Source organism: Nicrophorus vespilloides, unplaced genomic scaffold (genome assembly GCF_001412225.1).
Source record: "Nicrophorus vespilloides isolate i.1.1-1 unplaced genomic scaffold, Nicve_v1.0, whole genome shotgun sequence".
Classification (NCBI taxonomy): Eukaryota; Metazoa; Arthropoda; class Insecta; order Coleoptera; family Silphidae; genus Nicrophorus; species Nicrophorus vespilloides.
In genome coordinates, this window is record NW_017096056.1 from 110,644 (window position 1) to 128,572 (window position 17,929).

Genomic DNA, 17,929 nt, shown 5'->3' on the forward strand with positions numbered 1-17,929 from the left:
AACATATTGTTTTATATCCAGTTTTTGTTATCGTTATTTCAATATTATATAAATTTATTTGTATATACATATGCAAACATATAGGAAATAAAAGAAAAACAGTCCGTTTAATATAGAAATGTAAATTTCAATTTTTGATTGGAATTTTTCTTTTGGTAGAAAAACAGAGGATATTAACAAATAGAAATTTACAAATTATCCAACTTGATTATTTAATTATATAAGTTTTGATGTTTCAATTGATGATTAAAACAGTATTATATAATAATTGTGTCAATACTAAATATGTGGTCAAAATGACCCGTTTATATTAATAAAATAGAACAGATTATTGTTTTAAATGAATTTAACATTATTTAAAATTGATTTTATTGCTCAAAACAGTCTCTGAATTTTTTTTTATAGCAATTATGAATAACATTTAACATTTATATAAGGAATTCATAATAAGAACAAAACAAAATACTTAATCTGAATCTGAACAAAGTGGAATTATATAATCATAACATATTGTTTTATATCCAGTTTTTGTTATCGTTATTTCAATATTATATAAATTTATTTGTATATACATATGCAAACATATTGGAAATAAAACAAAAACAGTCCGTTTAATTGGATGCGTTAATTGAATTTGCCGGAGGGGATTTATTAAAATAATGATATCGTGCGTTCGCGCAAACGGAAATCAATTGTTTCATGTTTTTTTTTGTTTCATTATTATTATTATTATTCGCAGAATGTCGCAGCGCGAATTTCAAACGTGAAATTTTCAAGCGGATTTCGTTTCAATTAATACAAAAACAAATATAATCACGTCAATAAAGCGATTTGTTCAAAATAATTGCTTGAACTCGATGAAAAAATGCGTTTTAATTGAATTACAATACAACGATGATGATGAATTTTCGAAATTTTTATTCAATTTATGTGTTTTCTTTTCGTGAGACACATTTCGGAGAAAATTGATTCTGCTTCTAACGAAAATTCGCTCTACTTAATATGCAATTATTTCGTAACGAGATACTGTAGAAACGTTAATTAACATTTTATTAGCTCATAATTATTTGTGGATATTGCATCAGTGAATAGATTTTACAATATTAAACCTACATAAATTTCCATAAATGTTACGTAATGAAATAATTAATTAATCTCTGCTGAGTTGAGAGACCAACTAAGAAATTATTGCTTATTACACTACTACACGACGTGCTTAGTAAAATATATGGTTATATGAATTATTTATTAATCTGTGTATATTGCATGAAGGAAGCTCTTTCATTATATTAGACCTACATAAATTTATATAATAATATGCAATCAATTCATTAAATAATGCTTTTGAGCCAATAAGTTCATAATACGGAGTATTAAATACAATAGAGAATAGAAAATTATTAAATAATAACGAAATCAATAAAATTTCTACATTATAATAATAATTATATAAAAATATAGATAAAATGTGATAAATTAGCAAATATGACTTTTATAATATTAAATCCATTTATTTAATGAAAACATTAATTAATTTTCATTACTTGCGATTAATTTTGTTGATCATTACCATTAATTACTGAACAATTAAAGTAAATTGAAGATTAACGTTAATTATTAAATCAATAAGTGGAATAGGAAAAAAATAGGAAAGAGTTATAACTAACAGGTATTAAATTGCTGCGTCTGAAAGTTTTGATGGAATATGATAAAAGGTTCTTTTATTGTAACGTTATTGTTGTTGTTGTTTGTTCGTGTTTTATTTTTTGGTGAATGTTGTTACTTTAACTAATGATTTTGTGATTACGCATATTTTCGTTGTGTAGAGGAACATAAAGAAAAGTTGTGGAATAGAAATGAGGCAATAAATTTGATGTTGCTTGATCGTTTGTTTGTTTCAAGGATTGGTTGGATCGGTTTCGGGGCGGTTTTTAATTAGGATTCGCGGGAGAAGATACGAGGTGCAAGGAATACACACACATACAAAAAAAAATCCGTGTTTGAAAATTTATGAGGGTTCGGTCAGGGTAACGTGGTTGGATGGAGTTATCCTGCGGATGACCGTGACCGGATGAGAGTGAGAGAGAGAGAGAGAAAGACAGTGGAGGGATGTAGAGGGAGAAAGAGATAGAGAGAGAGAGGCGAAGGCGAGGCCGCCGCCTCCAGGACAAGGACGCCGCGTCGCGACGCGCATTCGGGGATTCGCCGTTCATCGATCGATGGATCCGGACCCGTCGAGCCGCACGACACCCACTCACAGGTGGCTGCAGCCGCCGCCGCCTCCAACGCCTCCTTCTCCTCCATTCCTCCTCATCAAACTCGAACCGCCGCCTCCCCTTCAGCCTCTACCTGCTATACACTTCCGCGTATCCTGCATGCATACTCGGCCTCGTCACATTTATAACTTTCACGCACACATTAAACCATGTCCATTTTCTTTCACTCAAATCGTGTTTACAAAAGTTGATTATTATATTTCATCAATATCGCAACGAGCTTTCGACATAATCCAACACAAAGTTACCTCACTTTCAATACCCCTACAGAAATCTATCCTTGTTTTTCAAAACTCATATCAATAAGTCAATTAACGTTTCTTGTTTTATGTTTCCAATGAAATGGATGCGGTTTTCGGGGGGTCGTCAACTTTGGTCTTTAAATTGTTTGAGTGCGAACCGCATGCATACTTTACTCGACATTACAGAAGGCTGGAGAGTGGGTAGTTGGATGTATGTATACGCGTCTACTCTCGGGTATATAATGTTTAAGTTGAGGTACTTTAAAGCCGAAATGGATTCAATTCCGTCGGGTACAACTACCAACTATAATAACCATTGTTAGCACTGCGGGACCTCATCTTGGTTAATGCATAATATAAAAGCAGGAAAACTCTCCCCCAAATATTATATAATACCAGTAATACGTACCTATAATATGTCTTATAGGTACAAAATGATCACTCCTAACTAAATTTCTATACAAATGTAATTGAGTTATATTATAATCGCAATAGTTAAGAAATTATTTGTAATTTTAATGTTTTATTTTAACTAAAATTTGTGTAGAAATTGATGGAATTGATTTGGAAAATTGTGTGATTTCTGATGATGATCACAGTTGATGATGAGAGTAAATGGAGAGAGGATTTACTCTATGTCGAAAAGTCAGTTTGAAACTAGTATGCGGATAGTCGGCAATTTTACGGCGTCCGGGAATTCCAATTAGAGCGTTTATTTTCGGCGTTTTAATAGAAATTTTACGCCATTATTGAGGAACATAAAGCGAGCTCGATGCACGAAAAGTGAAGGAAAAGTAAAAGAGAAAATGAAAATAGCAAAAAAAATAAACGAAGTAGGAGTTGCGACAGCATGCTTCGGCAGCCAAGAGATGCAGATTAAAAGGCTACAAGTCACGTAAGCCGAAAGCCAATTAACCTTAACGACCCGAACTGTTCCATATTAATCTCTATTAAACCTTTTTCCTATGCATGGAAATCGCGATACGTTCACTCCACTAAACCGCGCCACTAATGGAAGCTTTATTTGAATAACAAAGTTAATAACGTTTCGAGATTGCTTTCATAAATTTACAAATATTTTAATATCTCCATGTTTTTCCATTCTTATCTCAAAGTGCCTACATTACTTATTAAATGATGTAACTGATGAAAAGTAAATTATTTTTGTTATCAGACTATAACTCTTTCTTTTTAATTGTTTCTGAGAGAAACTTTTATTTTCTGAATGTAGTGTAAAGTGTACAAATGTAGTGTATAGAGTTGGAAATTCTGTTTTCGGATGCAATATATTTGCCCTGCTTCGTTTCTTTTTTGTTGTTGTTTTTGTATTCTGCTGATCGCTCTTATTTGGTTTTTCGCGCAGTCGAAGAATATAATCCTCGGATGGAATATTGCCGTGAAGAAATGTTGCCGTACGTGACGTTCCCTTCGGCGGGGAAATTTACGATCGAAAGGCGATTTCAAATCGCCTTGTAAGGAGCGACGACGACGACGACGAAATCCTCGGAAGCGATTTCCTTCGTTCAGAGCTTTTTGCTATCCGCAGAAATCAATTAAAATCTGCTTCCAGTCGCTCGCTTTTAATGGTCTTCTTACATATTTCGCGTAAATCGTAAAGCATTTTATCGATAGGATTTTAACTAGCACACTAGCAGGAAACAATAAAGTCTTTGTTTTAATGTAATACCTCACACATTTCTTAATTTCTAATTAAAGTTATTTTTTTTGTGTGTGAATAATTTGTAATAAACAAAAACTTTAATTTAAGACATAATTAATGAAGGAGTTAAAGTTTGTTTGTGTTTTTAAGAGTTAAGATTTTCAGTGGAAATTGCAAAGAGATGTAATTGGATGAGCTTTAAAACGTATTTAAGATTGTTTCGTGTGTGTGTGCGGATGCTCGTAATTATCAAGAGGGATGGGGAATCCCTCCCCTCTGTGCATGCGAAGTTCACTAATTAAGTTAAGGAAAATAAATTACATTCTAGTTTTGTGCGGCTCTTTGTGGATGCAGAAGGAGGATTTTCTTGCGAAAATTATAATTAAGCTCGGATTAAGGAAAGAAAATTCAAATTTTCTTTTTTTTTTGTTAATTAACAATTTGCGAAAATGGTCAGAATTGGCTTTGGTTTTGGATGTGAATGGGATGAATGGTATAGTTATTCGTAGGTGGCGGTGGCGGTGGATTGCAGCAGACAGGAATAGAGAACCGCACGAATTGCATGAATAAACAATGTTTCAATTACGGCCGTGTGGCGATGCACAGCACACTCACGCACTCAAACTCACGCATATACAGACATAGATAGACACGTATACAAATGTTAATGGATTTCCAATATTTACGGCCATAAATATAATCCCCATGTGTAATTGAAACCGTTCCGCTCTCATATTTACGCGAACGGCGATCCTGCGAAAACGCAAATAAATAATAAAAAAAAATCAAGGGGATAAATGACGGACCTTCCGTTTCGTTCATGGTTTTTTTCGATTTCCCGAAATGAAATACAAACATTTTCGTTCGAGTTCACCGGGCAAAAACAAAAAAGAAAAAACAAACAAATAATCACATGAAATGAGAGAAAACAAAAATTCGTGTTGAATTACAATCTAAACTGTTTAATTAAGGAAGCGACGCATTGTTTGTGGATTATTTTGTTTTTTTTTTGTGTACTTTTTGATTTGAACTTTCAACATTCGATATGTAAAAGTAATGCTAAAGTTTTCTTGAACTAAACTTTCATGTTTAATAAATATGGATTTGAAATTAAGGAAACAAAATGAGAAAATGAGAAAGATTCAAATTAGAAAACTGCTAATATTATATTTTAATTATTGATTTAGGATAAACTAATACCTTGCTTAGTACGGCTTCGATCAGTCCGGATTCAATTTGAATATTTTGAAGTAAACTAAATTTGAATTGAGAAAAAAAAAATAAGCACACAAAATTGTAATTGTAATTATTGCAATTGATATTTGAAATAATACTTTGAATTATACTTGAAGTGAAGTATTTTCTGAGTTGATTTTTAAAGAGATTTTTTAGTTAATTATAAAACATTTTGGTGAAAAGTTCAGATATTTTGTATGTACGAAATTATTGCAAATTAATATTTTTTATAAATGAATTGTTTTCAATTTACGAATGTAAGAATGTTTTGAGTTGATTTGTAAATTATTATTATTTCGATTTCTAAAATTATTATTTTTTATTTATGAACAAATTCATAAGTTTAAGACGGTTGAGCGTATTGCATAGTCATAAAAAATGTTTGGTTTAATAGGTTTAATAATATGGTTTACTACTTGAAAGTTATTCTAGATATAGATCGAAGCATGCTCGTGCTTTGTTTCGTTTCGTTTTGCTCTTTTGTTTGATGTTGTTGTTGATATATTTTTATCAATAACATCGGTTCATGGCCGCTCCGACTTCTGTACAACAAACACTGTTCTCCGGTTGCCACTTGTATAGTTTTATTTGTTTATTCAAACAAAAACGAAAATAATAAATGGAAAGCGAGACAAAAGACGACGCCGAGGAACCTTTAGCTATTCAAATCAGCGAAGCTATTCATAGTTCAAGGCCGACCCATGCATGCATTATTGAAATCCCTGATGCATACGTATTGTAATCGCTTTATGTGATACAAAAAAATGTGCAAAATCGTCATAATCATCTCGTATTTTAAATGTTTTTATTTTCATTTGTTTCTGTTTTGTTTTTCGCGTACATAATGTGATTACACGATGGACCAGGATAATGCGATTACGTCGAGCGCCGCGAAGAAAAAATTAAAAAAAATCCCGTCCAGCTGTTTGTCACTCATAATCTCGTTGCTCGATTTATTCTAAAGCATTCCTCTTTCAGCAACCACCATCACCTTTTTCCGTTCGGCTAACCGCGTTATCCGACGTGACATATTTCCCCTTTTCGAAATATAAATGTACCACTCGAAACGGTCGAGGAAAACGAAGGAGGAATGGAAGATTGCGTTCTTCCTCGACGCATAAAAAGGGGGAGAAATCACGGTTGTTTTCCGATGCACACGTACCAGAAGAGCAGAAAGAGAAATCCCATTTCGCTTTATTCTCTTTTATTTTCATTGGATTCCCTTCCATCAACATCAGAGATGAGAACGATAATATTCGGGTGAACTCCCCCACTTTTATTTTTTCGACTTCTTCTTCGGAATCCGAAAATGGGGATGAAAATAAAATAAAACCCCGGCGCATCCACCGCTTTTTTTTTACGAGCGGCTTGAAAATATTTAATTTTATCGCGTTTTAAATTATCGCGGTCGCGATTCTTGATGGAATCCCTCGAAATCTCTGGTTTTTTTAAAAGATCGTAAAGTTATTTATGTTAAGTGGTGTTTTTGTTGCAATTAAACTTACGAAAGATCTTTATGTTTATATGTATATTTCAAATAAACTAAGGTTTTATTGCGTCTAGTTTTTTTTTTATATTTTGTCTGCTCTTGAAATAATCCTGATTTTATTACTTTAAATGTTTTTATAATACTTTGGGGGGAAAATAAACAATTTACAGGTAACTTTAGCTTCGAATAATCATAATATTTTATGTTAAAAGTAATTTTATCAAATGTTTCATAAATTATAGTAAAAATTTCTGTCTCTATGAAAATTTGTTATAAAGATATTTTTCATCATTATTTCATATATTCATATTATAAGTGTTTAGAAAAGTCTTCTTACTGTGTAAATCTGCCTTTTAATGATATTAGAACAGTTAAATTAGAGATTTAAAAATGTTTTGAATGAAATTTGAATAATCTAAAAATTTTAAAACCATGAAACTTGAATAGAGTTTATCTTTGATGACATTTGAATAGGTGTGGTGTGTTACGGCCTGTCGTGTTGGTATTTTGTGCGGTTGTTGTTGAAATGCGACGATGATTTGTGTGCAGATTTCCTGTTCGTCCTTAGCTTCAATTCCGCGGCTTTTGATAAATGGACGTATCGTCCCTTCTCCGATTGATTTATATTTTTCGGACTTTCCGTCCACACTAAAAGCTTCCCCCACGAACCCTGCCATCAGCATAACTCCGTTTCGCGATTTACGACCTTCATCTGCAAGAACATCCTCCAAACAAAAGATGACCTTTTTTCATAGGAATTTTGATCCTTGAATAAATACACAACAACAACTCTCACAGTGTGGATTATAGAAATGAGTACGCATTAGCAAGTAAAATATATTCGATTTTCAATTTATACATGAATAAACAAAAATATATATATATAAATATTAATTGCGAAATTAGTTTTATTGAAAATTCGCGTATTTCCAAACTCTGAATTACATGAATAAACATGTACGATTTACATACGTATAAATAAAATAAATTTCATAAATTCAATGTAGGAATTGCAATATTTCCATCCATAATGCATGAAGTAAAATTAAATAAAATATTGATTATTTCGGTGATTTTTGAATTCGGTTAACGAACATTCGGGTAGCTATGATTTTAAATTGAAAGTTTGTGTAATTGGAAATGAATTCAATTACGATGCAATATGTATATTCCTCTTCCGAGATTTCATAATTAATAATAATTGCATTGTGTAAGCAAAGACTGTGCACACGGTAATTACCGAAACCGTTTAATTTGATTAATTAATTAACTGAGATTCGCTGGAACGGACGAAACGCGCGAGCTGCAGTCCTCGTCCATCCGTAATACGCGGGGATGAAACGAGATGGAATTTCGCGCTAATGGGAATCGGCTGTATCTTTTTTTTCAATTTGTTTTATTTTTAACACTGCTTCATAAATATTTCGCATATCTGCCAACTGAATAATCGGAAAAGCGTTCGTTCGTTGTTTGGAATTTGCCGATTGCATTTGTATCCTATCATTTGCGTCGAACAGAAAAAGCTATTTCATTTATTTTTATGTTTCATCGTTGTCTATTCAAAATTATTTGATAATGAGTGTTTAATTATTTGTAAAAGTATTTTGTTTTGAATAAAACTGTACATATTGCATAATTGACATTTTTGACAGATGCGGTAATTACTTCTGGCAGTTGTACCAACGTGAACTAGCCAACAACTTGTAGTTGGTTGGTAGTTATGGCGGCTGCTGTGAATACGAAGTGACAGCTGAATTTGTAATGCGCGTTGTAATTAGGAATAAAATAGAAGAACAAAATAGGATGAAAGTCTTCGGTCATTTGGATTTTGTACTGAAAAATAATTGAAAACAAAATTATTTGAAAACGAAATTTAGAATCAGCTGCTCAGGTATGTTTACCAACTTAAAAATATTGTATTCTTTCGTAATACTTGTACAAACTACGCGTCATGTGGGAAGTATGGTTCAATATGATCAATACACTGTTTGTTTGATGTGAAGTGATAGTTGTTCGGTATTATTGCGACGGTCGATAATTGACGGTTCATTAGGTTTTAAGCAAATTTGCAATGTAAAATGTATTGATGGAAGCGAAGCGAGAGCCAAATTGGCGGAGAGGAGCCTTCGATTGGGAATTTGCGCGTTGCAATTAGATATTGTTTCGATTCTGCCGGATTGCAGATTGTCATGTCCGGTGCCATTTCCTGGATTCACACGTAGATTTATCGTATTTATCATCGTCCAGACCATCTCCCTTGGGTGGATAGCGATGGACACGAGAGGGCGCCAGCCCCCATTCGCGTGTCGTTATATTACAACGTACTTGTTTACAAGCAGACCGTCCCCTACTTCACGTACATACATACTCTTCGCATACACATAAATGTATATATATACACGCTCATTTCCAACGCCGCCTCTCCATATACACAACACACACCCCCCATTTACAACCCTCATTCGTGTGAAACGCACGTATTTTTTATATTGTTCTAACAACCACCCAACGAATCACCCACCCATCCGTTTAATAATTGAAGGATTTACATCAGACACTGATTTTTCAATCAACTTGTTGACTAGTTTCATTTTTAATTGGATTAGAAGTACTACTATATATATATATGGAATTCTAACAGTCATCAATATTGCAGCAATTACAACAATACATGATAATCTTTACAAATTTAACAAATTCAAAAACACCGGAAGTTTATTTCTCATTGTAATAAAGACAAAGAAATCATTCTAACTAATTGTAATCAACTGAATAGCAAAAATAATCATTTTCTATAAAAACATTGTTAACACATGCAAATAGCATAGAAGAAGGATCAAACCAGTTTTTTCGACCTCAATTTACGTAACGAGACAAAAGAAAATTGCAGCAAAAAAAAACCTCTAATGCTTTGAGAGACTCAAAGGATAAAGACGGACTCATCTCATTTCATTGCACGAGTGTTAATTTACTAAAATGTCCACCAAAGAGCACGATTCGTTTTCTGTTATGCATAAAAAAAAAAAAATGAAGAAGAAACGAAATAAAAACAAAAACGTATATTGCGAGTGTTTGAGCATAAAAGAAAATTAAGAACGTAAAATATTATTGCAACAAGTTTTCGCATCGCTCCTCACGCTCCTTTTTACGAGTTTCAGGCGATATATCAAGGAAAAGTTTCGGCCGCAATAATTCCTCCGCGTGGAAATCCACACGTTTAAGTTTAACGATCATTAGCGATGAAAGAAAACGGTCGTTTCGTTTTTTTTTCATCAACGACAAATACAAGGAAAATTTCATCATCGTTTACTGCTGCTTACAGTATGAAATTTTTTTATTGTTCTATACTTTTCTGATAATAGTTGAAATTATGAAAATTAACAATTTCGATAAAATAATATTTTCTGTCTGTTTTTCTTTACTTCTTGTTTCCAACATTCCAATTATATAGTACAAAAAATAGTACAATATTTATAATTTACGCAATGGAATCGTGTTATTATTGTTTCATTCGTGCGGTCTATGTTTTTTTTTCGAAGTGTTATTAATGGATAATTTAGTTGATTAATATTTAATTTTTAGATTCGGCCTTTGCGTAATAATATTGTTTATTGTTTTAATTTAAGGTGTCGTATATTCAAGTTTGAAAGCATATTACAAAAGATACTTTTATTCTTTATAGATTTATCTTTAATTTGAGTACTTAATTTTAATTGTGCTACTTTTCATTATTAAGTAATATGACTAAACGTGAAGACACAATTTTCGGATTTTTTACTTGAGATTAGAATACACATTAGAAGTGGAATGTAGAAGTAACAACTTTGTGCTTATAATAATTTTCATTTTGAAGTAATAGGGTGAAAAGTAGAGATACTTTATTTAAAGTTTGTGATAATAGTTGAAATTATGAAAATTAACAATTTTGATAAAATAATATTTTCTGTCTGTTTTTCTTTACTTCTTGTTTCCAACATCCCAATTATATAGTACAAAAAATAGTACAAGATTGCATAATTTCCAAGCCTGAAATTATACCGAAACGTTCGTTTATTCCTTTCATTTTTGGTTTATGTTCTCATATTCTTTTATTGTTTATTCTTTTTTTTTTATTTTTTGTACATTTTTGGCCGTAAGCTTATAGCAATTTCCGCTTTGAAATGTCTGACACATTATTTACACGCTCGCTTTAACGTGATTTGTTCTTGCGCGCGCTCGTTTTTTCGTACGTAATTATTGTTATTAAATTCGTTTCGTCTCGTAACGTGTTTTTTTTTCCTCTCGTTGTTTGTTTGTAGTCTCTCTCTCAGTTTCTTTTTGTGCGTTCCTAATTTGATTTCGTCGCCAATCAAAACTGGCTCGCGGCTGAACAGGTTTTCGTGTTCACCGTTATTCTCTATTTCTATTCCAATTGAAAACGCCTAATTTATAATTTACGCAATGGAATCGTGTTATTATTGTTTCATTCGTGCGGTCTATGTTTTTTTTTTTCATTACTTTTTTTTGTCGAAGTGTTATTAATGGATAATTTAGTTGATTAATATTTAATTTTTACATTCGTCCTTTGCGTAATAATATTGTTTATTGTTTTAATTTATATTATATATTGATTGTAGTATGTTCAAGTTTGAAAGCTACTTTTAATCTTTATAGATTTATCTTTAATTTGAGTACTTAATTTTAATTGTGCTACTTTTCATTATTAAGTAATATGGCTGAACGTGAAGACACAATTTTCGGTTTTTTTTTTATCTATAATTACTTGAGATTAGAATACACATTAGAAGTGGAATGTAGAAGTTACAACTTTGTGCTTATAATAATTTTCATTTTGAAGTAATAGGGTGAAAAGTAGAGATACTTTATTTTAAGTTTGATTGCATATTGTGAGAATACCAGAAGTGATGCAACTGTGATCGTAAACTCATTTTAAACGTTATGTATTTAATGCCGCAGCAGAGGTCGCAACTGTTGAAACAATCGAATGTCCGATTAGATAATGCTATTAATTAGACTTATCTATTACAATGAGGGTGATTGTATACAACAATCGCGTTCGATTGTAATGCGCTGATGTTGACGTTACGGTGTCTCGATGTTACGTGCGTCTGTCAGGCCATCCGATCGGTATTTCATGCAAGAACGTTTTTGGTCTGCGTCCGGCCGTCGTAAATAACGGACAAAACCACCTGTTAAAACGCGACACAAACTAGAAATCGAATCATCGCAAAAGCAGATGCATGTTGTACGTACACGTACAATGGATGAGGGTGTAATGCGGAGACGGAATATTGATTGCGCGCAATGAGGGTGTTCTTGCGCGGGGGTGCGGCGCGGAGGGTGGCGTCGCGACGACGAATAACGACGCGCGTAAAAACCCGTTATTAATCAATCCATCCATCCATCCTTCCAAACATCCATCCAGCAGACAGACCGACGCTACCAGCCTTTTTACATCAATTACATCAATAGGCGGCGGCGGATCTCCTACTAAAAGCATGCAAATCATCCGCGATGATGACTTGCTTGTATCGAATGGCTTTCTTGAAAAATTGATGTAAACGATTTAATTTGAAAATTAAAAACGATTTGAAATTTTCATGTTTCACCATCAATAATCTTACCAACATAATTAATCCAAATATTCCAAAGAATTAATATTGAGTGATTTCCCAACAGGGTTTTTAACGTAAGACTTGTAATAAGTGCAAATACAATTGCATCTGAAAACGTACGAGACAGCTGCCAACCATCTCCTACGCGTTTCCATCCATAATCGTTACATTTACATCGTGTTTGTTTGTGTTGTACACGGATACTAGTTTCATCTATTATCCTGTAAACTCGCTTTTCTTTTGGGGGGGTTTTTGGGACAAAATGAAGCTATTGATTTTGGCTAAAAGAGATGGGACGAGCAGTAATTACGTAAGAGGAGATGACGCGTTTTGTTTCCGACGTTAATTACGCAATGCATCAATGCGGGAGGAAGATGAGTCGGATGGTGAAATAGGAGGAGGGGTGTTAGAGGAACGTTTGCAGTCAATTAGGACAAGGGCCGAGGGCAACAAACATACATACTATATATCTTGTGTAGCATCTGTCCTAAGCTTTGCTGAATCAATAAGGATCTATTTATATGTAGGTTGGGGTGCCTATACGTCCTCTTTATCCGCACAAAGTGTGCCGTGTAATTTCAAATGTTCTGGTTAAAAATAGACGCAGAGTGCATAGGAACTACAGCGAACCAATTACACGATACATATTTTTATTCATTGTAGTTTAATAGCAGTTAAAACTCGAAAATACTTCAGTTCTAAACATTAGCCAAATTTCGTTTATCAATTTTAGAAAGATTGAATTCACTTTAAATAGGCTTCAATTATTATATAATTAAATTAATTTTTTCAACTGAATTATCATTGATTTAGTAATTATAGAAATATAGAATATATTCAATGGAGTAGACGAAATTGAAATTTCACGAATATTAAATCCTATTGGATTATTATGTATTAGATGTTGGACAGACTTCGTGTTTCATCTGCGGCTAATTAAGCACAGAATCCTTGCATATTTGAAACGATTCGATTTTCCCGTCGACTGACTCCGAAGGAGTGATTTCCCCGGAGTAGAAGCGGAGTGAAGATAGTGAACCGCCTGAAAGATTTAGTAGTTTGAAATAACACACACACACAGAGATAAGTACACGCAAACAGCGAAAGTACGAATTATGTAAGCGCCTTAAAGCCACCTTTTAATCCGTCGTTGCGGCGTTATTTCCTTTCCAACTTCGTCTTCTCTCCCAAAAGAAAAACATTAGCAAACCATGGCAGTCTTACGTATTTTCTTCGAGACTTTTCTTAGAGAAAATTACGAAAATGCACGAAAAGAAAGTACTGTAAGCTGCTTAGTTGTTCGGAAAACTTCGCAATTCATTGCATAATAATCGGATGGACGGTTGAATAATAAAAGTTCGAAGAAGGAAAATAAGAAATTTGTTGCAGGTAACAAACAAAGTGTGCGAGAGGATCAATCCTTTCGGAAAAGAATTTGAAAGCCATAAATATTCCAAATCGAGAATCACTTAAGATAATTAAATCGGTAGGAAACGGGAAACATTACAATTTTTAATTGGATGAAACGATCGTTAAGTTTTCGTGAATTTCTCGAACTTTTCCCGATCTTCGTTATATTTTTTTCCCTTCGTATATAACGCTGTTGCATTTTAACCTGTCGCAATTAATTGTGATTTATGATGGAGAGAGGATGGGGATGAAGAGAAGGCTAAGTGTTGTCCGAAACGCGATCGCCGCTTCGTGCTTGTATAATTCATCGTCCGGAATAGGAAGAGGCGCATCTTTCTTTTCCCACCCGTATTTTCAACAATCGCTTCACGTAATTAGTTCAGAATGAATCACCGTCTTACAACATCAGTTTAATTTTTGTAGTCTTACGATAAACTACAAATGTATTTTTGAACTTATATGAATCATTTGTGATTATAAATCAATTGTAATGAAAACTACAAGTAAATTATGTTTAATTGCATTTATATTATTACTATTATAGAAATTATCGAAAATTGGAAATACTTAATTATGATAAAGTACAGGTGGAATTAGAGTGAAAGAACGTATTGAAATATTAATGTTTCTTTTAATGGATTGGTAACCTTTTTTTGGGGTCAACGTACTTTGATGGATGATGTATATTATCAAGAAGATAATTAGAATTATCATAATTTTAACACAGAATCTAGTTTTAATTGTAAAATTTAGGAATTAATGCAAAGTAATTGTTAATGTGTGAATATTTTGCGTTGATCGTTGCTTCGTTTCTGAAACTGAACTGAACTGACAACCTTTGCGCTTTCGATCGAGTCTATCTCACTTTCCCCTCTACGCGATCTTCGGCTATAAATAAGCGTTTGAATTATGCGCGGAGAGAAGAAAAATAGTGCGATAAACACGTCTAAATGGTCGGAGATGATGATTCTGCTACAGAGAGATGCGGGAGGAGGAGTAGGAGGATGATGTCGCATGATGTGTTTCTTGTTGAACGCCCACCGAAACTGCCAGCACTGCTATAAATAAACAGAAGTTTTGCAGGAAACAAATACGTTCCGAAAATACGTCCTCGCGCGTCCCGTGCATTGTAAATGACCACCACCAACTATCACAGCAGCTCTGCACTAGATTTATGTAGGGCGATGCGACCTGTATTCTGCTGCCTTCGAATGCTGAATACACGCTAATTTTCGCTACTTCTTACGATATTTTTAGATCAGAATGAAAGACGCAGATAGTGCGAGAACGCAGTGCAAGTTCAAGGGCGGAAGAAACCCGTCACGCGTAAATAAATATCGAAATGAAAACAAATATTCGCATCATTATTACTATTGTTCTCTTACCCAGTTGGCTTTGGAATCATTTGGGAAGTGCTGCCAATCCAAGTGGAAACTTTACTTTGAAATTTGACTGTTTCGCAACTTGAGATTTGCATTTACTCAACGCTGTTGACGTTGGAACGACTTTTAAATGCACGATAATAATCTTGGCTTTGTGTTTTTTTTCTCTATGTTTCAGTGTGCGGTGACATTCATGGCCAGTTTTACGACCTCATGAAATTGTTCGAGGTTGGAGGTCCTCCGGCTAGTACAAAATACCTGTTTCTTGGTGATTATGTGGATAGAGGATATTTTAGTATAGAGGTAATCAAAATGAAATTTACCTATTCCTGATTATTTACGTTTTAATTTACTGTTTCAGTGCGTGCTGTACCTGTGGGCCCTTAAGTTGTGTTACCCAACAACGCTGTTCCTTCTTCGTGGAAACCACGAGTGTCGTCACCTTACCGAATACTTCACTTTCAAACAAGAATGTAAGTATTTCCCTATTCCCGCTGTTTCGTTGTCGAACGTCGCAATTAGTGCAGGGTTTCTGGGGCGAGGTTGATCATTAAAAAGTTATCTTATCCTTCGATGGTCCTCGTCCTGCTTTAATTCCGCTTGAGAAGAGCGCGAATGTTTGGCAACAAATTTCACTTGCAAATAGAAAAAAAAAATATATAGATGAATAATACTTTATAAAATCAAGGATCAAAGAATGCATAATGCATTTTTTCTCTCTCTATCCCCACTACGTGTTTCAATTATTCGCGTATTATAAATTTTAATAAAACGAGTGGAGGAGCCGGGTTACCGTAATTTTTGTGGTTCATTATAATTCACGTTAAAATTTAAATTACTATTTTTTTTTTCATTCATTCAATTAATTTCAACCTCAGTTTTAATATTTGAGGTTTAGTCAATTTGATGTACTCGTTGCGGTAAACGAACATTTCATTATACCCAATTTTAATAGAATTCGTTTATAAAATTTGGGTCAATAATTCACTCACAAAATGTGGTTTTCTCTTTTTCATTTATGTTTACAGTTTTTCACAGATTTACATCAAATAACAATATTATATAAATTAAATCTTAAGATTAACGAAAATTAGTTTGAAAACTACAAAAAAAAAGTTATTTGTCTAGTGATTATAAATAACATCAATTTATTGGATGTTCAAGTGGAGCAGATTGCAAATTGATATTGCGAGGATGAACAATGCAAAAGAGAAATTGTGAGTTTATTTTAGCAAGGATAATCAATGCAATGTGGAAAATGCGAAATACGGAAAATCCTTTGTGCGACGCCGTGTTGCGAAATCAATAAGCAAATATTGTTGCAGCGAACAAAGCCGATCGTGTTATTGTGGACAAACATCGGTCGTTCCTGTAAACGTAACGTGTACCTCCCGATTGCGAATCCACATGTATTAATTGTACTTTAGTTAATTGAAAAAAAATAACAACACATTTTTGATGATTCAAGCTCAATCAATGGTCATAAAACACACTTAAAACATATAGGAAATGATGATTAAGGATTTTGTATCTCGATAACGACTAACTTCTCTTTTGTTATTGTTGTTCTGCAAAGAGAACAAGACGATGTTGTTGGAACTTTTCATGATTTATGGGGTAAAGTCTTTCCTCGGGCTATTTGGAACAGGAAATAACCATCAGCGTTGCTTCGCGCAGCAGTTTTTTTTCCTTATATCCCACGGGGCAGAGAGAGGCTGATGTACGACCTTTATGTGTGCTCTGCCTCATCTTGTATGAAAATTGCGACAGCAAAGTAAAAAAAAATGGAATGCAAGACAGGTCTTTTTTAATATGAAGAAAAAAGTATAGATTATTAGTTTTTTTTTTGCTTCTGTTCGTTGCGTTTTGCATGTGTACAAAGTATAAAGGTTTTCTTATATACGATAATCGAAAATAGATTTTTCTGTCCACAAAGAGGCGGATCGATGTTTTATTCGTCTCCGTGAGGTCAGCAAATTCGTTTTTACTTTTATTGTAATACAGTAAAAGACATTTAATTTGTTCAACTGAAATTGTTATTTCATTTATATCTCACATACAATACACATTGAATAATTTTAAATGTAGATTTTTCTTTTGAATTACTGTTATATCTAATCCCGTGATAATGTTTATTATATTTTGGAAAATTTATATTCAAAAGACTGAATTTATTTTTCTTAGTTTTTAACTATTTATTGATAATTTTCAAGAGAAAGCTATTAAAAACTTCGGTAATAAATTAAACGACTGCGTTTAATTAAAAATAGTTAAGTAATAGGCATCGTTTAATGAAACATAAGAAGTGTTTTAATTTAGTTTTTTTTTTGTTATGTTGCAAGAAATATTAATTAAGTTTTTACTCCTGTTATTTTATGGTGGATCTGTCGGGTTTTGTAGCAACGACACAAAAAATAGAGAGAAACAAAGTTTTATGTATGTGCGGACCATTAATCAATATTTACACGCCATAAAGTAAACATCTTTGTGCTTAATGACGACGACGCAAATTAAACACATCACCTCTGGGTGCCGTAAACACAGCAACAACAACGGCGAAAAAAGAATTTATTAGGAAAGCTCGCAATTTACTGGGGGTGACCCGTGTGAGTGTGTGTG

At 33.3% G+C, this 17,929-nt stretch overlaps 1 protein-coding gene across 1 annotated transcript in view; it reads left to right on the forward strand.

Annotated features, from left to right (window-relative positions):
• LOC108569321 (serine/threonine-protein phosphatase 2B catalytic subunit 2-like) overlaps positions 1 to 15,787 on the forward strand; it is a gene marked incomplete at its 3' end in the record, with an annotated part of 41,859 nt that extends 26,072 nt beyond the window's left edge. The window contains 2 exon segments of the mRNA XM_017930831.1: positions 15,489 to 15,613; positions 15,672 to 15,787. Of these exon segments, the coding sequence (XP_017786320.1) occupies positions 15,489 to 15,613; positions 15,672 to 15,787 (241 nt within the window).
• Between the last annotated feature and the right edge of the window lie 2,142 nt (positions 15,788 to 17,929).